At 53.6% G+C, this 18,258-nt stretch overlaps 1 protein-coding gene and 1 long non-coding RNA gene across 6 annotated transcripts in view; both read left to right on the top strand.

Annotated features, from left to right (window-relative positions):
- GALNT18 (polypeptide N-acetylgalactosaminyltransferase 18) overlaps positions 1-15,897 on the top strand; it is a 338,094-nt gene extending 322,197 nt beyond the window's left edge. For all 5 annotated transcript variants that reach the window (XM_049098823.1, XM_025459490.3, XM_049098824.1 and 2 more), the window contains 2 exons: positions 221-385; positions 15,475-15,897. In XM_049098823.1, the coding sequence (XP_048954780.1) occupies positions 221-385; positions 15,475-15,621 (312 nt within the window). In that variant the 3' untranslated portion in view covers positions 15,622-15,897. The remainder of the gene's footprint in view (positions 1-220; positions 386-15,474) is intronic.
- LOC125753243 (uncharacterized) lies at positions 2,072-12,113 on the top strand. The gene is made up of 2 exons (XR_007404576.1): positions 2,072-11,537; positions 11,586-12,113. It is a non-coding gene; the product is annotated as an uncharacterized LOC125753243 (long non-coding RNA).
- Positions 15,898-18,258: the final 2,361 nt, after the last annotated feature.

The following is an 18,258-nucleotide window of genomic DNA, read 5'->3' as shown; positions in this document are numbered from 1 at the left end:
ACTACATTTCGGCTCTTGAAAATTTTGTCTCCATTACACATGTGTACCAGATACTATCCTGGATCATGATGTAAAAGGATTTATTGTCCATTGTGGTACATAATATTTTGAAGACCACTGGATTGTGGTCCCTTTGCCAGTTGCCCAGGGAGAGGCCCCCCTGACCCTCCCCATCTCTCTGGTCATGACATCTGACCGCATTCTTTCCCCTTCCCCCCAGAACGTGTACTACACGAGCAGTCAGCAGATCCACGTGGGCATCTTGAGCCCCACAGTCGATGACGATGACAACCGGTGCCTGGTGGACGTCAACAGTCGGCCACGGCTCATCGAGTGCAGCTATGCCAAAGCCAAGAGGATGAAGCTCCACTGGCAGTTCTCTCAGGTAACAACCCCTGAGGCCTCGGGAAGAGCAACAGGAGCAAAGTGCAGGGAGAAGGTCCACAGGGGCCAGGAAACATGCAGGAGGAGCGGGGGAGGAAGGGTACACGGTGACAATAGGGCGGCTGTGTCCCTGGGCCAACTCTCAGGATTGACTGGGTACCAACTCGGTGCCAGGGGTTTCACATACATTATTAGCTCACTAGCTCCTGATATTGTCTCTAAAAGGGAAGTTATTATTGTTGTTGCTGTTTTATTATTATTTAATTTGTAGATATAAGGAAACGGGCTCAGAGAGGGAAGTCAACTGCCCAAAGTCACATAGTAAGGAGCAGGGCTGGGATTTAGACTCAGGCCACTCTAACTTTAAACCCTCACATTTCTTCTCCACCTGTCCTTTCCCCTGAGATGAAGCCCAGTAGTCCCAGGTATAGACAGTGCTGGGGCATCTCTGGCCTGTGCCCTGCTCCGCCTTCCTCCCAGAATAGGCTCACTCTAGGGAATGAGGTTTCTTCAAAGGGCAGTGTGCACACGGGTGACCAGGAAGCATTCCTGTGTTAAATCTCCATCAGTTCTGGGGGCACATATTGGACTTCTTGCTCTCTCCATTGTCCCAGTTATAAAATGAAGCCCAAAGATCAACATGCCCAGCCAGAGATGGCCCAGTGACCCTGCTTTGAAGAGAACTTGTGCCTTGGCCCAGAGACCTCCCAGGCCCCAGGGCACCCACTAAGCTAGGGCTGGTTTCCTCCATTGGTAGGGACCCCCGTCACCCAGGTGGTGCAGAGGAAGTGGTCAGAACAGGAAGGAGGGAACCCACGACATTCTAAGGTATCAGGGGACTAGCTGCGGTGGATGCTTCCAGGGAAGTCAGAAAGGGAATGTCCGTATTCATGGAACTGAGTGGCAGGACCCTGACTCAGGCCTCCCAGCAAGCTGCTCCCGCCCTGGGGAGGAGGTGACAGGCACTGGAAGGGGCTGTGTCGTTACTCTCCCCTTGGTGGGTGGCAGGGAAGAAGAGGCCCCGGTGACTTCATATTCTACGGGCATGGGGAACCTGTGACCTGTGACCTGTGACCTGTGACCTGGGGATATGCAACCAGAGGACTGGGTTGGGTCCTAGATGAGTGGTGAAGGTCAATACCAAGTTCAAAACAAGGTCATAGATTTAGGGGCTGATTAGAGAGCAAGTGCAAGGGCCCAGACAAGGGCTGTGTGACCCCAGGAGAGCAGATGCTAGGGAGCAGCACAGGGAGCCAAATAGGAGCACTTCGGAGGGCAGGTAGGAGATGTGTGTGGCAGCTCGGAGTCCTGGCTGGGCCTGTGAAATGCGTGGGGTTCAAGGAGAGGGAGTGGTGCACCAGGACTGGCAACTCTGACCTGCTCCTTCCTGTTCATGTGACCTCTACCACGTGTGGTGAACCCTAAAGATCCATCCCTGTTGGAATAACAGCCGACCTTCATACGGTGCTCACCAAGTGCCAGACTTTCTAAGCACGGGGCACATATCAGCTTAGTTAATCCTCACAACAGCTGCGTGCAGGTACCATTACCCTCGACGTTCTCAGTGAGAAAACGGAGACACAGGATTATTAAATAACAAGCCCAGCGTGGTCATGTTGGTGACTACCCACACATTATTTCTAATTCTTCTTTTTTAAAAAGATTTTATTTATTTATTCATGAGAGACACAGAGAGAGGCAGAGACACAGGTAGAGGGAGAAGCAGGCTTCCTATGGGGAGCCCAATGCAGGACTCAATCCCAGGGCCCCGGGATCACACCCTGAGCCAAAGACAGACACTCAACCACTGAGCCACCCAGGTGCCCCACAAATTGTTTTTTGCTTTCCAACTGAAGTATGCTGGTGGAGGTCACCTGGAAGAAGATCAGGGTCAGGGCTGAGGTTTGAGAATACGGGGCACGTCTTCCTCCTGCCTCCCTCTCTTTCACTGAAGCATCTGTTCTAACCCCACACTCTGCCTTTGTGACTCCCCCTGTCAGCTCTCTGGCCCCGAATGACACAGGATGGAGCTACATTTCCCCTCTGCCCTCCTTTAAATTGAGAGGCAGAGAGAGGGGTGGAGGCATGTGGTCAAGGAGGAAGGCTGGATGTGTATGTGGTGGTGAAGTGGCTGCTGTGTCCCAGCTTGGCAGGCTGGAGGCCACAGAGAGAAAGGGCCACGTGGGCCCTCGGGAGGTGAGCGGGCCTGACTTTGCCAGGGTGAAACGGAGATCATATCGTCTGGAGGGTCTGTACAGAGGCTCACAGCAGGCTGCTCTCCGCTGCTTTCAGCTGGGCCTGCTGGGCCCCCGGATCACCTTCCTCCTGGAGAGTGGGAAGGAAACCGTATAGGAAGGTAGGGGTGGGGGGCCAGAGCAGGGCTGATGGCTTTTCAGAAGACACAGTGCTTATTTGGGACCTTGAAGAATGTGTAGGAGCTTGCTCCATATGAAAATAGTGAAGGACGTTCCAGGGAGAGGGAACAGCATATGCAAAAGCTGTGAAGCATCAGGCCCCAGCTACTTTCGGGGAGCTGTGAGTAGGCAGGTTTGGCAGGTCCTGGAAGGCACGGGGGCGGGGGTGTAGCTGCACATGAGCCTGGAAGAGTAGCTGGGCCAGGTCGTGGACACCACTGGCCTGGAGTTGGGCCTGTGGGAGTCAAAGTGTACTCAGAGGACTGGCCTGTTGAGATCTGGATTTTTGAATGGCCCTGTGGCAGAGATCTCAGAGCAGAATGGGAAGGGGAGATTGTAGGAAAAGGAGACGGGCAGGAAGAAGAGTTCACAGGAGGCTGAAATGAAGTTTGAACATTCCCCCCTCCGTCTCCTCCATGAGGGACCCCCTGGGTCCTTATGGCCCTGCCCGGCCACCAAGATCTCCTCTTGGAGCAAAGATCTGAGGCTGGCCTGAGGAGGCCAGCTTCTGGTGGTGTGGGTCAGGCAGCCTGACAGCTGTGGCTGGGAGTCCTCTAATGGACAAGCATGCTGCTCCAACTGGCCGGCAGAAAGAGAAGATTCGGGCAGTCCTGGAATAGCCCCAGGAGGTCGCGGCCCAGCCAGGCACCTGATGCTCTGGGGACTTTGTGTGACTGAGATGCGAGTGCTCGTGAAGTGAAGTGAGCAACCTAGCCCCCCTTGGAAGCCTTGCTCCTTCAAGGTGCTCCGGAATCACCAGGGAAACCGCTCTGTAGAGCCTCGGCCTCACTGCATCCAGCCTGGTGAAGTGCAGTGTTAATAAACCAAGCAACTCCATGTCAAAGGTGACAAGACAGGATTAAGGCCACCTGGCCAAGATCTCACGGCCTGAGAGATGGAGCTGGAGTTCAGACAGGCCAGTTGAATCCGAACCCAGGCTGTGCCCCCCCTGCACACACACACATATACAGGCACATCTGCCTTTTTTCCAGCCCTCACAGACAGACCCCAAGGTGTCAGGCTGAGGTGACATCTCCATCTCCAGAGAGCCTTGACACACCTGGCTGGCCTTCCTCTCATCTGCCCATCCCTGACTGGGGCAGAGAAAGGAAAATACCCCTCAAATACGCACCCTCGAGGCCAAGACACCCCCAAACCCAGCTCTTTCCACATCTCAGTGCATGATCTTGAATAGGCATCCTCACATGGCTCCTACTTGAAAGGACACAGTGACCGACAAAGCAGGCCGTGTTGGAATGTGGAACCCTGGAGCCGGGGCAGTTTTCAGCCACTTACACATATATCTCATTAAACTCCCAGGGTGCTCTGGTAGTCACATCTTTGATCCTTCTACCAAGAAGAACTGTTCGGAAATAATAGTTTTAAATCCCTAATTTGCAAACCCGGAGCAGCCACTCTCACTTGATATTTAAAGATTAATGTATGTGAAATTTTTGTTTAATGCATAATGATTGACATTTAGCAAGCAACCTGGAATCTGTCCACAAGCCCTCATTCGTTAGGGCCTACTGTTGACAAGGCCGAGGAGGCTGGAAACCTCTTCTATGATTAAATCACGTGCTTGGGCTAATTCTTTTGCAACAGGTTTTAAGCTTTGCAAATTACATAGGGATCCTACCAACTAGAATGATCTGGTGCAGAAGTTGGACCGAAAGAAGCTTTTACTGGTGCATCTCAAATCTCTTTTCTGGTTTCACATTCTGCATTATTTACTCTCCTGAGGGCTGCATTTAAACTCCACAGACACTCAGGCTGAATTAATTTCAAAATAATCTAGTATGATTCTCCCAGGTTCTCCTACAAAGAAGATAGGCATTTGCATATCTTAGTGCTCCATCTCATACCCTGATTTTCTGTTTAACAAATAAAATGCCTTTCTTCTATCCCCGGCAAGCTCTTCTGAATTTCTGATGCTCCAGGATGAATCAGGACAGCGTTAGATACTGACACTGAGCAACCACATTTGATGAAAACATCTCTTGGCAACACTGATGTGCAGGGCTCTGATGAGCAATTTTCTGATGATGAACATTCTTTCCTTCAGTCATTCATCAAACATTTATTGAGCACGGGGGTTGGGCAGGAGGGATGCAGATATGAAAAAGACACAGCTTCTGCCCTGGAGGAGCTCATGAGTAGATAAACATGCAACAAAATGGAGGATGGGACCAGAAATGAGAGAGGTCTGGTGTTTGGGGACCCCAGAGTGACGGGCTCAGGGATGGTTTCACAGTCAAGGCTCGTTTGATCTGGATCTTGAAAGTTGTAGGACAGTTCCCAGGTGTAAAAAGGGAGAACATCCTGGGCAAAGGGAAGAAAAACCAGAGCATGTTTGAGGAGCAGAAATCCAGTGTTGGTGTGGATGGAACTTGGAATTTCCAAAGGAGCATGAGAGAGATCAGACATAAGAGTCAGTCTGGGTGCAGGTAATGGTGATCGTTGAAACCCATGCCGACAAATTGGACTTCACCTTAAAAGCAAAGGGAAGAACCGGGGGAAGGTTTAAGCCGTGGTTGGCCATGATGGGGTCTGAACCCCTCTGGCAGCAGAGTGTAGGGTGGACTGGGACAAAAGAGACACGGAAGCAAGTTAGGGGGCTGTTCCATCATTCCCATGAGGGATGGGGCAGACGTGGTTGCTATGGGGGCATGGGCCAGTCAGCTGTTGGGGGGACTTTGAGAGACATTGCTGCAGTCTGTTGGAAGTAGTGATGGATGAAATGCAGGAAGTAGTGATGGATGAAATGCAGGTTGTCGTGAGGGGGGATTATTAATCCAGGACCACTGTAGGCTCTGGGTTTGAAGAACAGTCAGTAGGCAGCCAGAGTTGTCCTTCTCAAGCAACACACCTGTGTCTAGACAGCAGCACACAGTGAACATTTCCCACATCAACACATGATGAAATTTCACGAACACCAGAAGTCCTGGTTATTGCCTTCTGCAATTTCTCTAGCTCGTGATTCCTCCTGGGATAAAGAATTTCCTAAACTAATACCTATACATTATAGGTACTTTCAATCTTTGGAGAGTACCCCACATACTGAGATTTGGGGGATTCTGGGATTTGGCGTTGACGTGTTAGTGAAAGAGGCATCTAGTCAATGAGCGCTGCAGCAATGGAAGGAGAGGGAATAGCAGGTATCCGGTCACTACAGAGGACTTTGTGGCAGGACCCTTGCCAGGCAACACAATGGACTGGCCCTCCATGGTAATGAGATGCCGCCCCTCCCCCACTACCATTACCTTGGATGGTTAAGCAAATGCTAGAGCCCTCTCTTCCAGATGTTCCTGAAGGGACTCTTGCCATAGGAAGGCTGTTATGGTGTGTGTCTTCTAAGGTCCAACCTCCTTAAATTCTACCCATCTATTTGAATACATGGCTGAAGGAATGCGGGCTGCTGGACCAGAAAGACCCGGAGTGTCTCAGCTCTGCCTTCTAGTAGCTGAAGGGCTACCCTACGCAGAGGAGAGCAGTCTTGTCCTGTTGGCTCTGAGGGAGGACTGGCAAATCCAGGACAATCAATAGAGCAGCTCTCTCGTGGTCAGAGTGGTCCAAACATGAGGTTGGCAGCTCAGAGAGAGGTGGGCTCAGGGGATCACGTAGCAAGTCATCTAAGGCTGTATAGCCCTACGTGGATTTAGACTGGTTGGCTTTAAGGACTTGCCACCCCTGAGATTCCATCTGTCTAGGCTGAAGGTAGATAGTAAGCCCTGAGGAGCACTTCCCCACCTAGAAGCTCCTCTGGACTTGCCTCAGGATAAGGAACCTGCAAGTTCGAAAATGAGCCGAACTCCTTGTATGAGGAGCAGCTTTATCCTACTCTGTGCAGCTGGTTTTTTTTTTCCATTATTTCCATGTCCCTCTCTTCCATCAACCAGTACACCAGAAGGCAGGACTGTGTCACACTTCCAGTGTCTCCAGCACCTAATGGAGAGCTGAGACAGAGGAGTCCTCCAACGTGCTGTTGATCGAATGAAGGATTTCTTTTTTAGGAAAATTCACAAAGAGTAACCAAAGGCCTCCTGTGCACCAAGCCCAAGCTGAACAAAATTTTGCCCTGATGACCCTGTGTGCATGCATGTGTGCACGCTGAGAAAGGGTATTTCCACATAATGGTCAAAGGACCCTGCTTAGCTGCAGAAATCTCTAGTTCCTACAAAGAGCACGTTGAGGTGGTGGTGCAACACGCTGACAGGTGTTAAGTGGGGCACTCAAAATCATAGGATAAATGTGTACATCTTCCTATAACTTCAGATTGGAAGGAGGGAGGTGGAAATGTATGCATACCGTGTGGAGTGGAGTACAAATTTGTATGAACATTTTTTTTAAAACAGGAGGCTTTGATGAAATGTCAGGATATTCAGATTGTATTTCATGTTGCTCCCAGACCTTGGGGCATGCCGTCATTCCCCCTTGGCTGTTGGGTTCTTTGGTGGAAATGCCAGCAAGGCCCATCAGGGAGTCCAAGTGCACATAGATCAGGGTTCCCATGGTAGGCTGTGCCCACACCTAAGCTCCTGTGCTTGCCTCATTTTCTGAGAAAGATTTACACATTTTCCAAATGAGGAACCTCAAGGATAACCACAGAGATGTCTATTGATGCCAGGAGAGAAGAAACTTTCTAGAGTATGAGGAGCCTTCCTGGAAGAGAGCTGAATGTAGAGCCAACTCTGCCTGTCTGGTATAATTGGCTCTGATTTGTGGGGTCTAATTTGATAATTTGATGCAAGATGAGTAACCTACTCAAAAAAGAACCTATTTGCAGAGCACATTCCCCAAGGAGCACGGCTAATTCTGCCAAAGAATTTCCTCACACGCAAGGAGGAGGAGTCTTTGACTTTCTCCTACTCCGATCCCCAGTCGCTATTGGGAAGTCCGACTTCAAGAACATTTTGTATCAAAAAGAAAATCTATAATTAGGTATTTCATTATAGCTCTGGAATAAAACACCTTTTTATTTCCGTGTCATATGAAGGGGCAAATGTGGAATTGTCCAGTTTTGATGGACTGACAAAGCCTTGCGTGGCTCTGGAAGTGTGTGATTTTTCAGTTTACGCCAGTCGGCCTGCCCCCTTCCTCCTACTCATCCCACAGAGATCAGGAGCCAGGAGCAGACGTAGATGGCTCAGATCCCCACTACTCAGACCTGAGGAAGATGCTAAAATCTATTATCAAACATTAATATGGTGCTTACTATGTGCGGGGTGGTATAGTAACTGCTTTAGAAATATTTCTTAACTCCTCCACAACAATGCTAGTAGGTACCTTAACTATCCCCATTTTACAGATGAGGAAACTGAGGCACAGAGAGATTAAGTACTTTGTCCAGGGCCAAATCTAGGAATTCTGACTCTGGGATCAATGCTTTAAACCACCAGACCATGGTGCCTTTTTCTTGCCTCTAGAAAACCAGTGGGTGGCTACAATGGAGTTTGGGCTGGAGTCTCCCTCCAGGCCAGTCACTGGTGTGTGCGAATTGGCTGCACTCCTGCCTCCTCAGCGAGCTCCCTCTAGCCACCCTGCTATCTCCCTAACCCCCTTCACCCTTTTTGTTTTCGCACGTGACATTACCATTACCCCATCTTCAGTCCAATGGTCCTTCTCAGCAAATCCCAGCCAGACTCCCACCCAGGCACTGGTGAGTCTCCTTTAGGAAAGACAAGTGCCAAAGAACTTATTAAATAAACCTACTGTTGAATATTCATAATGCAGAAGGACCACTTTCCTCTACGAAAAGACTTAATCTCACAGTTTCTTTAACTAGTGCTAACATCCCACCCATGCTTTGAAGTCTTTGATTACTAATCATTAACTACTTAACCTGGAAACTCCCAAGCCCACTGTGCTTAAAGCCGGAGACCCACTGGGCCACTTGCCTGTGGAAAATTAATTAGAAAGGAGAGTGCAACAGGAGCTCTGAAATAAGCAGCAAAGGCTCCAGAATAGTCAGTCCACACAGCCTCCTCTGAACACCTACGTGGTAAATGTGAGCGCAGCCTGAGCTCAGCTCCAGATGCTCGTCCTCAGGTCAGGAGAGCAAGCGACAAGCCAGGCCTGATCCTTCCCTGAAAGAGGGTGACAGCTGGTGTGGGGTTCTCGTACCAGCACCGCAGGTGGCAGCAGCACCTGGGAACTTTAAAAGGCCCATTTCCGGGCCTCACTGCAGACCCAGAAGAGATCTGTGCTAAGTAAGCCTTCCAGGGACGCAGTCTCATCTGTTCACCCAGCCTCCACCCCAGGGGGAACTGGGCTGCTTAGGGAACCTCTAGCTGCCACAGGCCCGTAGGTAGGGAAACTGAGGCAGAGAGGGGGTGCATGTCTGCAGGATGTGGGGTCAGCTCCCCAGTGCCTCAGCCTAAGGGGCTCATGCACACGGTCAGTGCTCCATGGCAAGACGCAAATCTAAGTGCCCCACAGCTCAGGTCAGCAAATGAGAAGACTGAGGCCCAAGGTGGCTCCGCCACTTACCCAGGGTCAGGCAGGAAGGCCGGGAGCAGGGCCCCGAGTTCTTTGCTTCCACCCGCAGGCCTCTCGTGCCCTTCCTAGTGACTATGCCAGTGAGGCCCAGGAGAAGGAGCTAGGCTGGGGGCTGGGAGCCCACCTCGAGGAATTATTATCAGCCTCCTTCACTCTATACATTGAGCTTTTGATTTTTTTTAAATGCTGTTTCCATATTTAATTCGGTTTCCATTCCAATTAAGCTCGCTGTGTGCTGTAGCATCTCTCCTGCCAGGTTTAATTGCCCTCATTTAAATTCTTTAATTAAAAGTATTGTATGTTTCCAGATCCTGTAGTTGTATGTGTTACACAAATAATTTAGATGGCTGGACTGGTAAAGCAAGGGACTGTGCCCTCCCTTGCTTGGGCAGGGTCAGCTGGAGGGCAGCGTCGGCTGGGGTCTCTACAGCAAGCTCCGGCCCCTCAGAGCCTGGGGTCTGGCCCACGGGCCTCCCTGCCTCTTCCCTTCCCCACCGTGCTCCACACCCCACACTCCACACCACAGCCAGAGGGGCCCGGTAAATGTCAGTCCGACCCTGCAGTGGCTGGCCCTGTCACCAGATTAAAAGTCAAAATCCCTCCGGTGGCTGTGACTCCCCACACAACCTGCCCCTCCCTCGAGGACCTCTTGGACCTCATCTACTCCCACCCCGCCCCCGAGCTGCACCCCAGCCCCGTGCTGTTCGCTGAACTCACCAAGCCTGTGCTGGTGCGGGATCCTCGCTCTGGGGACACAGGGACTGTCCCCAGATAGCACCTAGGCCACCCCCCCTCCTCCATCGCACCTTCACTCAGCTCTCCCCTTCCCGGCGAGGATCACCCTGACCGCCTGTCACTGCCGCAGCCTGCCGCCTGCTTACCACCACTCCCCAGCTCTCTTACTGAGTCGTCTGAGGCCATTGAGGCCACTAGAATACAGACCGTAGACTGAGAGGCTTAAACAACAAACATTTATTCTTCGCAGTTCTGAAGCCTGGGACGTCCAGGATGAAGGTGTCAGTGGACAGTGTCTGCTGAGAACCCTCTTCCTGGCCTGCACGTGTGCACCTTTTCAGCGCGTCCTCACATGGCAGAGGGAGGGCTCATCTCTCTTGTGTCTCTTCTTAGAAGGGCACTCATCTAATTGGTGAGGGCCCCACCCTCATGACCGAATTACCCTCCAGAGGTCCCACCTCCGAATATCATCACACTGGGCATTAGGGCTGCAACATATGAATTTTAAGGACTCCCATTCAGTCCGTAGCACTGTTCTACATTTTTGTGCATGGCTTTATGACTTTCTAACACACCAGAGAATTGACCGTTTGCTCGCCTTCCTGGAGTATCGTCTCCATAAGGACAAAGATCTTCTCCTGTTTAGTCACTGGTGTATCTCCATGCCCTAGAACTGTTCGGGCACACAGTAGGCTCTCATGAAATATCTGTTGGATGGATGAAGAGATGGACGACTCATGTATCTGCAGAAAGCCTGCAAAGGAACTAGCCCGGACTGCCTCCACTCCAGGCACTGAGGCACCAGCAGCTCTCCGTCTAGACCGCTACTTTGAGACAGGCATGGAGTGGGAGGAATGGTGTGGGTCTAGCCATGCGTCCTAGTGAGGAAGAGTGAATGGGGTGCCCAGCCTGGTTCTACTGCCTACTGACTATGTGACCCTGGGCCTGTGTCCCGAACTTTCTGGGCCCCTGTCTCCAATTCTGTGAAGTGGGAATAACTGTGATCACCTCTCAGGGCTCTTGTGAGGAGTACGTGAGGTTGGGCTTGTAGGGCCTCTGACGCAGTGTCAGCCCTGACTGCGACTGGCTCTATCTCAGAGCCTAGGCTGCAGGCAGAGGGCAGAGGGACAGAGAGAAACAGCACCAGGCTGCTCCCGAGGGTGCGAAGCTCACCAGGAAGGGAGCAAATGGAGGAAAGGAAGGCTCCTTTGCAACTGTGAACAGAATTTGCCCGGAGAGCAGGTAAGAGCCCAGAGTTTATTGCGTGAGACAGGCTGAGGTCCGGAAAGGAAGAAAGGAGGGAGCCAGCACCCGTGGCCGGTACTAGCTCTAGCACCAGAGGCGGCCTGTCTCCTCTTCCCATAGCCCAGATGTGCTCCCCAGACACATTCCAGGGCTGCTCAGTGTGGCCTCCAAGAGGCCTTACTCTTCTGCTCTAGAAGATTCTCCTCACGGAGCCTCTAGGGAGGGAGCTCGCCTGGACCACACACTTCGCCCTCCCTGAAGGTCCAGACACTCACTGAGGCTGCGTCTCCCTCACAGCCCTCCCTGAAGGTCCAGACACTCACTGAGGCTGCGTCTCCCTCACAGCCCTGCTCTCGGCCTCACTCCATCTCTTCCCATCCTTCCCAGAGGCCACACGAGCTGTTTCTGCCCCAGGGTCACCACATTTCCTGTCTCCGGGGTCCAGAGGGCCAATATGGGGTCTGGGAAATGTCACATTTGAGTCCCTGAAGGAACACTTTACTTCCCAGAGACCTCCCTCTCTCAGGCTTGGCAAGGTGCCCCGTGGAAGGCTTAGAATGTGCCAGAGTGGCAGCAGGAAAGACGAGGCTGTGGCCTTCTCTGTTTGGGATCTGAGCTCAGGGATCCGGGGGTGGCCGAAGCAGCTCGGCCCCTGGCAGGCAAGGCCCAGCTCAGCCCCTGGGGAAGAGCCGAGAAGTCAGTCCTCAGCAGAGCGAATGGCCACTTGGCCTGGCCGCGTCCTGCCCATCATGGGCTTTTTCCAGAGCCGCCATCCAGTGCCTTGAGCACCCTCACATCTGTTTGTTGTTTCTGAGCTAATAAAAAGGTTTCCCATGACTCCTTGTGCTCATCCTCCAGTAATCAGGACAGAAATTAGCATCTGGTCCTAAACCCAGTAGAAGCAGAGGGTGGAGCGGCTCGCCCACGGCCACCGGCTGAGGGGCAGGAAAGAAGCCTCCTGGGTCACACCTGCCCCTTCCCGTCTCACCGCCAGGAAGGCAGGCAGACCTTGAGCACTAGATGAGCACTGTGGCCTGAGCCTACCCCTGGCAACACGGGCTGGGGCACACCGCCAGCTGGCAGGGGTGCTGGAGGGTCAGGGGAGTCTGGCCACACACGGGCCAGAGAAGCAGCAGCGACGCCACCCAACCCAGGTGTGGCTGCAGGTATGCTCAGGCCACAGAAACACAAACCAGAGAAACCTGGGCCTGGCAGAGGGATGGGCTGGCCTTGCTCGGAGTGTCACAAGGGATGTCTCTGGATCCAGAGGTCCAGCCTTTAAGGGACGGGATGGGGACCCACAGCTTGCAAGTGGACAACTTGAAGACGTCACCCCGTCGTCATCCCAGGATCCTGGCGTGGCCACCACAGGTGCCAACTTGTTGGCTATGTTGAGGGAGCCCGTTGTCCGGTGGAAGTGAGGCGGTGGCCCTCTGCTTGGCAGTCAGTTCTGAGTGACACAGAATACCTGGAGGTGGTCCAAAGGAGGGCAGGCCAGGATGGAAGAATCATTCAAGGCTGTTGCACGCAGAACTGGGCCAGTTTAACGTAGAAAAGCATAGAATGTGCGGCACATGGGCCTCACCATCCCCTATTGGGAGGGAAAGGTGGAGGAGAAGCAGGAGATCCCAGTGTGGCAACCTGGGGGACAGTCTGGGACACCTTGCTGGATGCCCCCAAGACAAGGATTTTAGTTCAAGGGGAGGAGAACACTCCCGGGCAGGGCAGCTTGGGAAAGAGAGCGCTGGATCAGGAGGGCTGCGTGTGTCCTCCTGGAGGAAGCCAAGCAGAGCTGGAGGCCCAGGCTGGAGTAGAGGCCATTGAGGCTGCTGGTGAGAGCAGGAGGCTCGACCTTCAGAGTCTCTCCCACGTGGGGACTCCAGGGTCCTCTCGGAGGCCTCGTCGGACGGCCACCTGTTCCTCTGACCCTTAGGGCGTCAGCCCGCCAGTGTCTCTCGGGCCGAGCCCGTGGTCCCCAGATGAGCTCGCTGCTCGGGTATCCCCTTGTTGTCTCCTTGCTCTTGGTGCCATGAGTCACCGCTGGCCTCGAGACACAGCAGGAGACACCTGCTCTCCTCCCTTGAAGACGCCTAAAGAAATGTGCTGGGTCGTGTCCCACACACTGGAAGTTGGGAATTCCGTTCCTCCACCCCCGACGTACACACAGACATACAGACACAGCCCTGCTCCCCCTAGCCACCCAGCTTCTCATCACCTGCCTCCTTCACCCACTGTTCAAAGTCCCTTCTGAGGGAGCTGTGTTTTAAAAAATTGTTTTAATTGAAGAATAACACATATATACAGAAACATGCACAAATATAAATGTTCAATTCAATGATTTAAAACAAAGCAGGGGCGCCTGGGTGGCTCAGCGGTTGAGTGTCTGCCTTCGGCTCAGGCCCTGATCCCGGGGTCCTGGGATCGAGTCCCACGTCGGGCTCCCCACAGAGAGCCTGCTTCTCCCTCTTCCTGCGTCTCTGCTTCTCTCTGTGTCTCTCGCGAATAAATAAAATCTTAAAAAAGCAAACACCTATGTTACCAGCACCCCAGCAACCCCTCTCTGGCCTCCTGTCCATCATTTTCCCACGCCCGCCTCCCCAAAGATCACCCCCATCCTGGCTCTAACATGGGTCCTATGTTGCCTGTTGGGCAAGCGTATACAGGTGGAATTGTGTATGTGTGGTGTCTGTTAGGTTTATTCATACTGAGCGGAGCTCTAGTTTGTAAATTTTTGATGCTGTACAGTATTCCAGCATGTGAATAACCACAAGTTATTTATGCATTCTACTATGGATGGACTTCTGGGTTTGTTTCCAGGTTGGAACTGTTGCAAATCATGTTTCAGAAAGCACCCAGGTGCTTGTCTTTGGTGCACACATTCCTGCTAGATACACCCCTGGCCGTGGGAGTGTTGGGTCTCGGGGATGTGTGTGACCAGCCACAGTAAATCCTGCCAGCTTCTTAGGTCACTGTGAAAACTGAATCTTAATGTTCTCTTGACATATCATTTGTCACCACAGGGACAGTGTCAGCCAATTGGGGATGACCCCTTACAGTAGAAGTTTGCTGTCTCCCTCTCTCCCAGTGTGCTGTTCACTGGGATGGGCATGGGACGTTGCTGGGGGTGGGCTGCTGTCATACGAGGCAGGGCCTCCCTCTCTCTGCTGTCAGGCCTGCTCAGGGCCACTCCAGAGTGAAACACCTGACACTGCCATCCTGTCCTGTGACCCATCCCTTCTCAACCTGTGCGGGTTATGACAGCCAACATTTACTGATCATCTGTTATGTACCAGGCTCTTTGCTGGATGTCGAGGGCACAGAAATTGATAAGGCATAGAACCCTCAGCGTAGAGGAGGGAGAGATGAGTAAGCAAGTAATTCCACCAGCACTCAACAGTGCTGAGCTGGAGAAAGCGCAGGGTGGACTGGAGGAGAGGTGGAGGGGATTAGGTGGGAGGTGAGAAGGCTTCTGGAGGAGGTGGAGCAGGAGCAGAGCCTTGAAACATGACTGTGGCTTGGCCTGCTATGGAAGCCTGCGGAAGGACCCCCAACCCAGGACACAGCTTGCTCCATGTCCAGGAACCCTGATATAATGCCAGTAGGTCTAGACAGCTGCAGGGAGTTGGGCATGGCTGCACAGAAGCTGTGGGAGCTGACGGGGGAGGCGAGACCAGGAAGACCTTGGGGGCTGCGCTTGGACTTGAACTCTGTCCTCCAGGCCAAATGCACATTTTAGAGAGATGGCTCTTCCCTGCCTCGGGAAGTCAGAGGGGGGTCAGCTAGGAGGCTGGTCCAGGTGAGAGAAGACAGTGCCTGAAACTGGGCAGGTGTGATGGGAGCAACAAGGACCCCAGCCCATGGTTCTGGGGAACAGGGCCTGGCCCCAGGGTAGGAGCTGTAGGAATAAAGCAGCACACCACACCCCAGCCAAGTACATGGAAGTTGGGCTAACAAAGATCTAGGGCCCTGCGAAGAAAACGGAGGCGCACGTTCAGTCTTAGGGAAGAGACCGGCACATCACAGATGGGGAGCCTGAGGCTACATGGGAATGGTGGGCCCCACTCCCCCCGGAGCCTCTCTGCTTCCCAGGCATCCAGACACACCGATGATTCTAGCCCCTACTAGCACCTCGGCCCCGCACCCCCCCCGCCCCACGTTACCTCTCTGCCCTGACTCCACTCTCCGCCCCGGCTCCTAGGGAGGCCCCATCCAGAACCGCAAGTCCAAGCGCTGCCTGGAGCTGCAGGAGAACAGCGACTCGGAGTTTGGCTTCCAGCTGGTGTTGCAGAGGTGCTCGGGCCAGCACTGGAGCATCACCAACGTCCTGAGGAGCCTGGCGTCCTGACCCTGCCGGGAGCCGCCCCTGCCCGTCCCTTTGCTACTGTGTAGCACCTGCTGCCTGCTGTCCGTGTGGGGTTGTTTGGAGTCTGGGGGAACCGGGTTAGTGGGACCCCCCCCCAAAAAAAAGAGCTTTTTATTTCCTATGTGATTTTCATGGAGTTTATAGAAGGGTGCCGAATGGTGGGTGATGGTATAATATCATAAACTATTTTGCAACTGTAAATAGGGGACAAATGGAAAATATTTATAACTGACAATAAAATACTATTGATTAAGAAAAGGGGTTTTGTGGTCATTTGGTGCTCAGTGCAGATTCCTGCCCGCTTCCTCTGAACTTGGAATTCTTGTGGCCAGAGATGGGTCCCTGTGTCCTCATCCTGGAGAAAGGAGGCTTGAAGCCCCTGCCAACAGTGGGAGCCCGTGCAAACTGCCAGCTTTCTTCGTTAGGCCCCGGGAGGGGGGGCCAGAAAGGCACTGTGCCCTCACGGTCACCTCCACGGAGCAGGTTCCTTCTGCCTCCACCACAGCAGATGCGTCTTCTGGAGAAAGCAGCGTTGCTCACTGGCCACTGGAGCCTCAGCTGCGGGGCTCCGGGCTCCGGGCTCCACTGCCCTCCCCTGATGTCACCTCCCTCACCTCCCAAAGCCCTCAGCAGTGACCCTTGCCTCCAAACGCCCCCATCCAGTCGCTCCTTCTGTGAGTCACAGTGTACTTGTTTCCTGGGGCTGTCATGACAAAGTGTCACAGGCTGGGTGGCTTAGGCAGCAGAGATTCGTTCTGTCCTGATTCTGGAGGCTGGGAGTCCAGATGCAAGGTATGGGCAGAGTCGGGTCCTTCCGAGGGCCGTGAGGGAGGATCTGTGTGAATCCCTCTCCTAGCCTCTGGTAGCCTCCAACGTGCCTCGGCTCGAGGTGGCCGTGTGCTCGTGTGTCTCCTTGTCATCCTCCCTCTGTGTGGATCTGGCTCCCGGTCCACATTCCCTGCTTGTATAAGGACACCTTATATTAGGCCCCACCATGGTGACCTCATTTGAACTCTGTAGAGACGGTATTTCCAAATCAGGTCACGTAGTGAGGTGCTGAGCAGTGAGGACTTCTTATCTTTTGGGGGATGCGGTTGCACCCATAACACAGGGCTTGTTCCGTTTGGGCTCCACGTCACCCCTCTGGGCCCAGCCTTGGGGGACCAAAGGCCCTCAGGGTAGGACTGTGTTCCTTGGAGCCTGTTCCCCAGTCCTCTGTCCCTCCAATAGCTTCTAGCTGAATGGTTTTTGTCCCAGTCCGAGGAGGCCTCCTCAGGTTGGAGGCTCCTGTTTTTAGCTTGAAGGACACCCCCAGCACCGCCCCCAGCACTCCCTCCAACCCTCTGGCTCATAGCAGACCAATAGTGAGTGACAGGCTGCAAGACTCGGGGGGGGGGCAGATTTTGGCCCCATTCACCCCCTCACGTTCTCTGGGTCGCAGGGGCCTCCAGCCCCAGCACCTGCCCATCTGGGATCAGTACTCTATAGCTGGACATTGAGTGAACATAGAGAAACCCCCTGTGCCTGTGGGACCCCCGGGGGGAGAGGGTCCTCCTGTCTGGGCCACCTGGCACACCGAGAACGCCATCTAGCAAAGGCTTCACCCTGGAGGGGCCACTGGGGCTTCCCAGGCCACCACCATAGCCTCCCCTTTAGGCTTCCATCTAACTCCCACCACAGAACAGAGAGGATGCCCAGACATTGGCCAGACAGCCCGCACCCCACAGCCCCCACCCGGGAGGTGGACACGGGAAGCAGGACCCTCAAAGGGAGTCGTAGGCACCCCGTCTGGCACGCTCACTTCCCCCACACTCACTCCCCCACCCCATTCCAACAAACGCCTCCCCGGAGCTGCAACCCACCCATGCTTCTGAGGTCACCTCTGTGCTAGTCTCACCTCCCCACCGCCTTCTTCGCCTCTCCACACCACTGCCTGTGCTTCACTGCCCACCCCCACGCACTGCCTACCAGGGGCCCCTACGTCTGATCCCCAGCTCTCAAGCCCCACCTGACACTCCTGAACCAGAAACGCGGGTTAACAAGTGGTCGGGGTAACTCTGATTCCCTGCTGAAGGCTGAAGCCCCTGCCTGGCACCAGGCTGGATCAGTTGCCACATGCCCAACCTCCTGCACCCACCCAGGCCTCCTGCTCCACACACGGTGGCCTCTACTTCACGCCTCAACACCCTGCGTCTGAACACCCCGCGTCCCCAGCCTCATCCATCACACACTCTCCTACACGCGGTGGCCTCCACTTTGTGCATCGCAACACCCGTGTCCATCCCCCACAGCTCTCCGCTGCCTGCACCCTGTCCCTGCTGTAGGGCAGAAGGACCAAGAGTGTGGACTCTGAGTCACACAGCCCCAGTTACTGGCTGGACCATCCTGGGCAGCTGCTTAACCTCTCCCAGGCTCTGTGTCCTCTCCTTAAAAACTAGGACTATAGGGGCATCCTGGTGGCTCAGTGGGTGAGCGTCTGCCTTGGGCTCAGGTTGTGATCCTACATCATGGGATGGGGTCCTACATCGGGCTCCCCACAGGGAGCCTGCTTCCCCCTCTGCCTGTGTCTCTGCCTCTCTCTCTGTCTCTCATGAATAAATAAATAAAATCTTAAAAAAA

The sequence above is a fragment of the Canis lupus genome, chromosome 21 (genome assembly GCF_003254725.2).
Source record: "Canis lupus dingo isolate Sandy chromosome 21, ASM325472v2, whole genome shotgun sequence".
NCBI lineage: Eukaryota > Metazoa > Chordata > Mammalia > Carnivora > Canidae > Canis > Canis lupus.
Note: the sequence above shows the minus strand (reverse complement) of the source record. Positions and strands in the feature narration are given on the sequence as shown.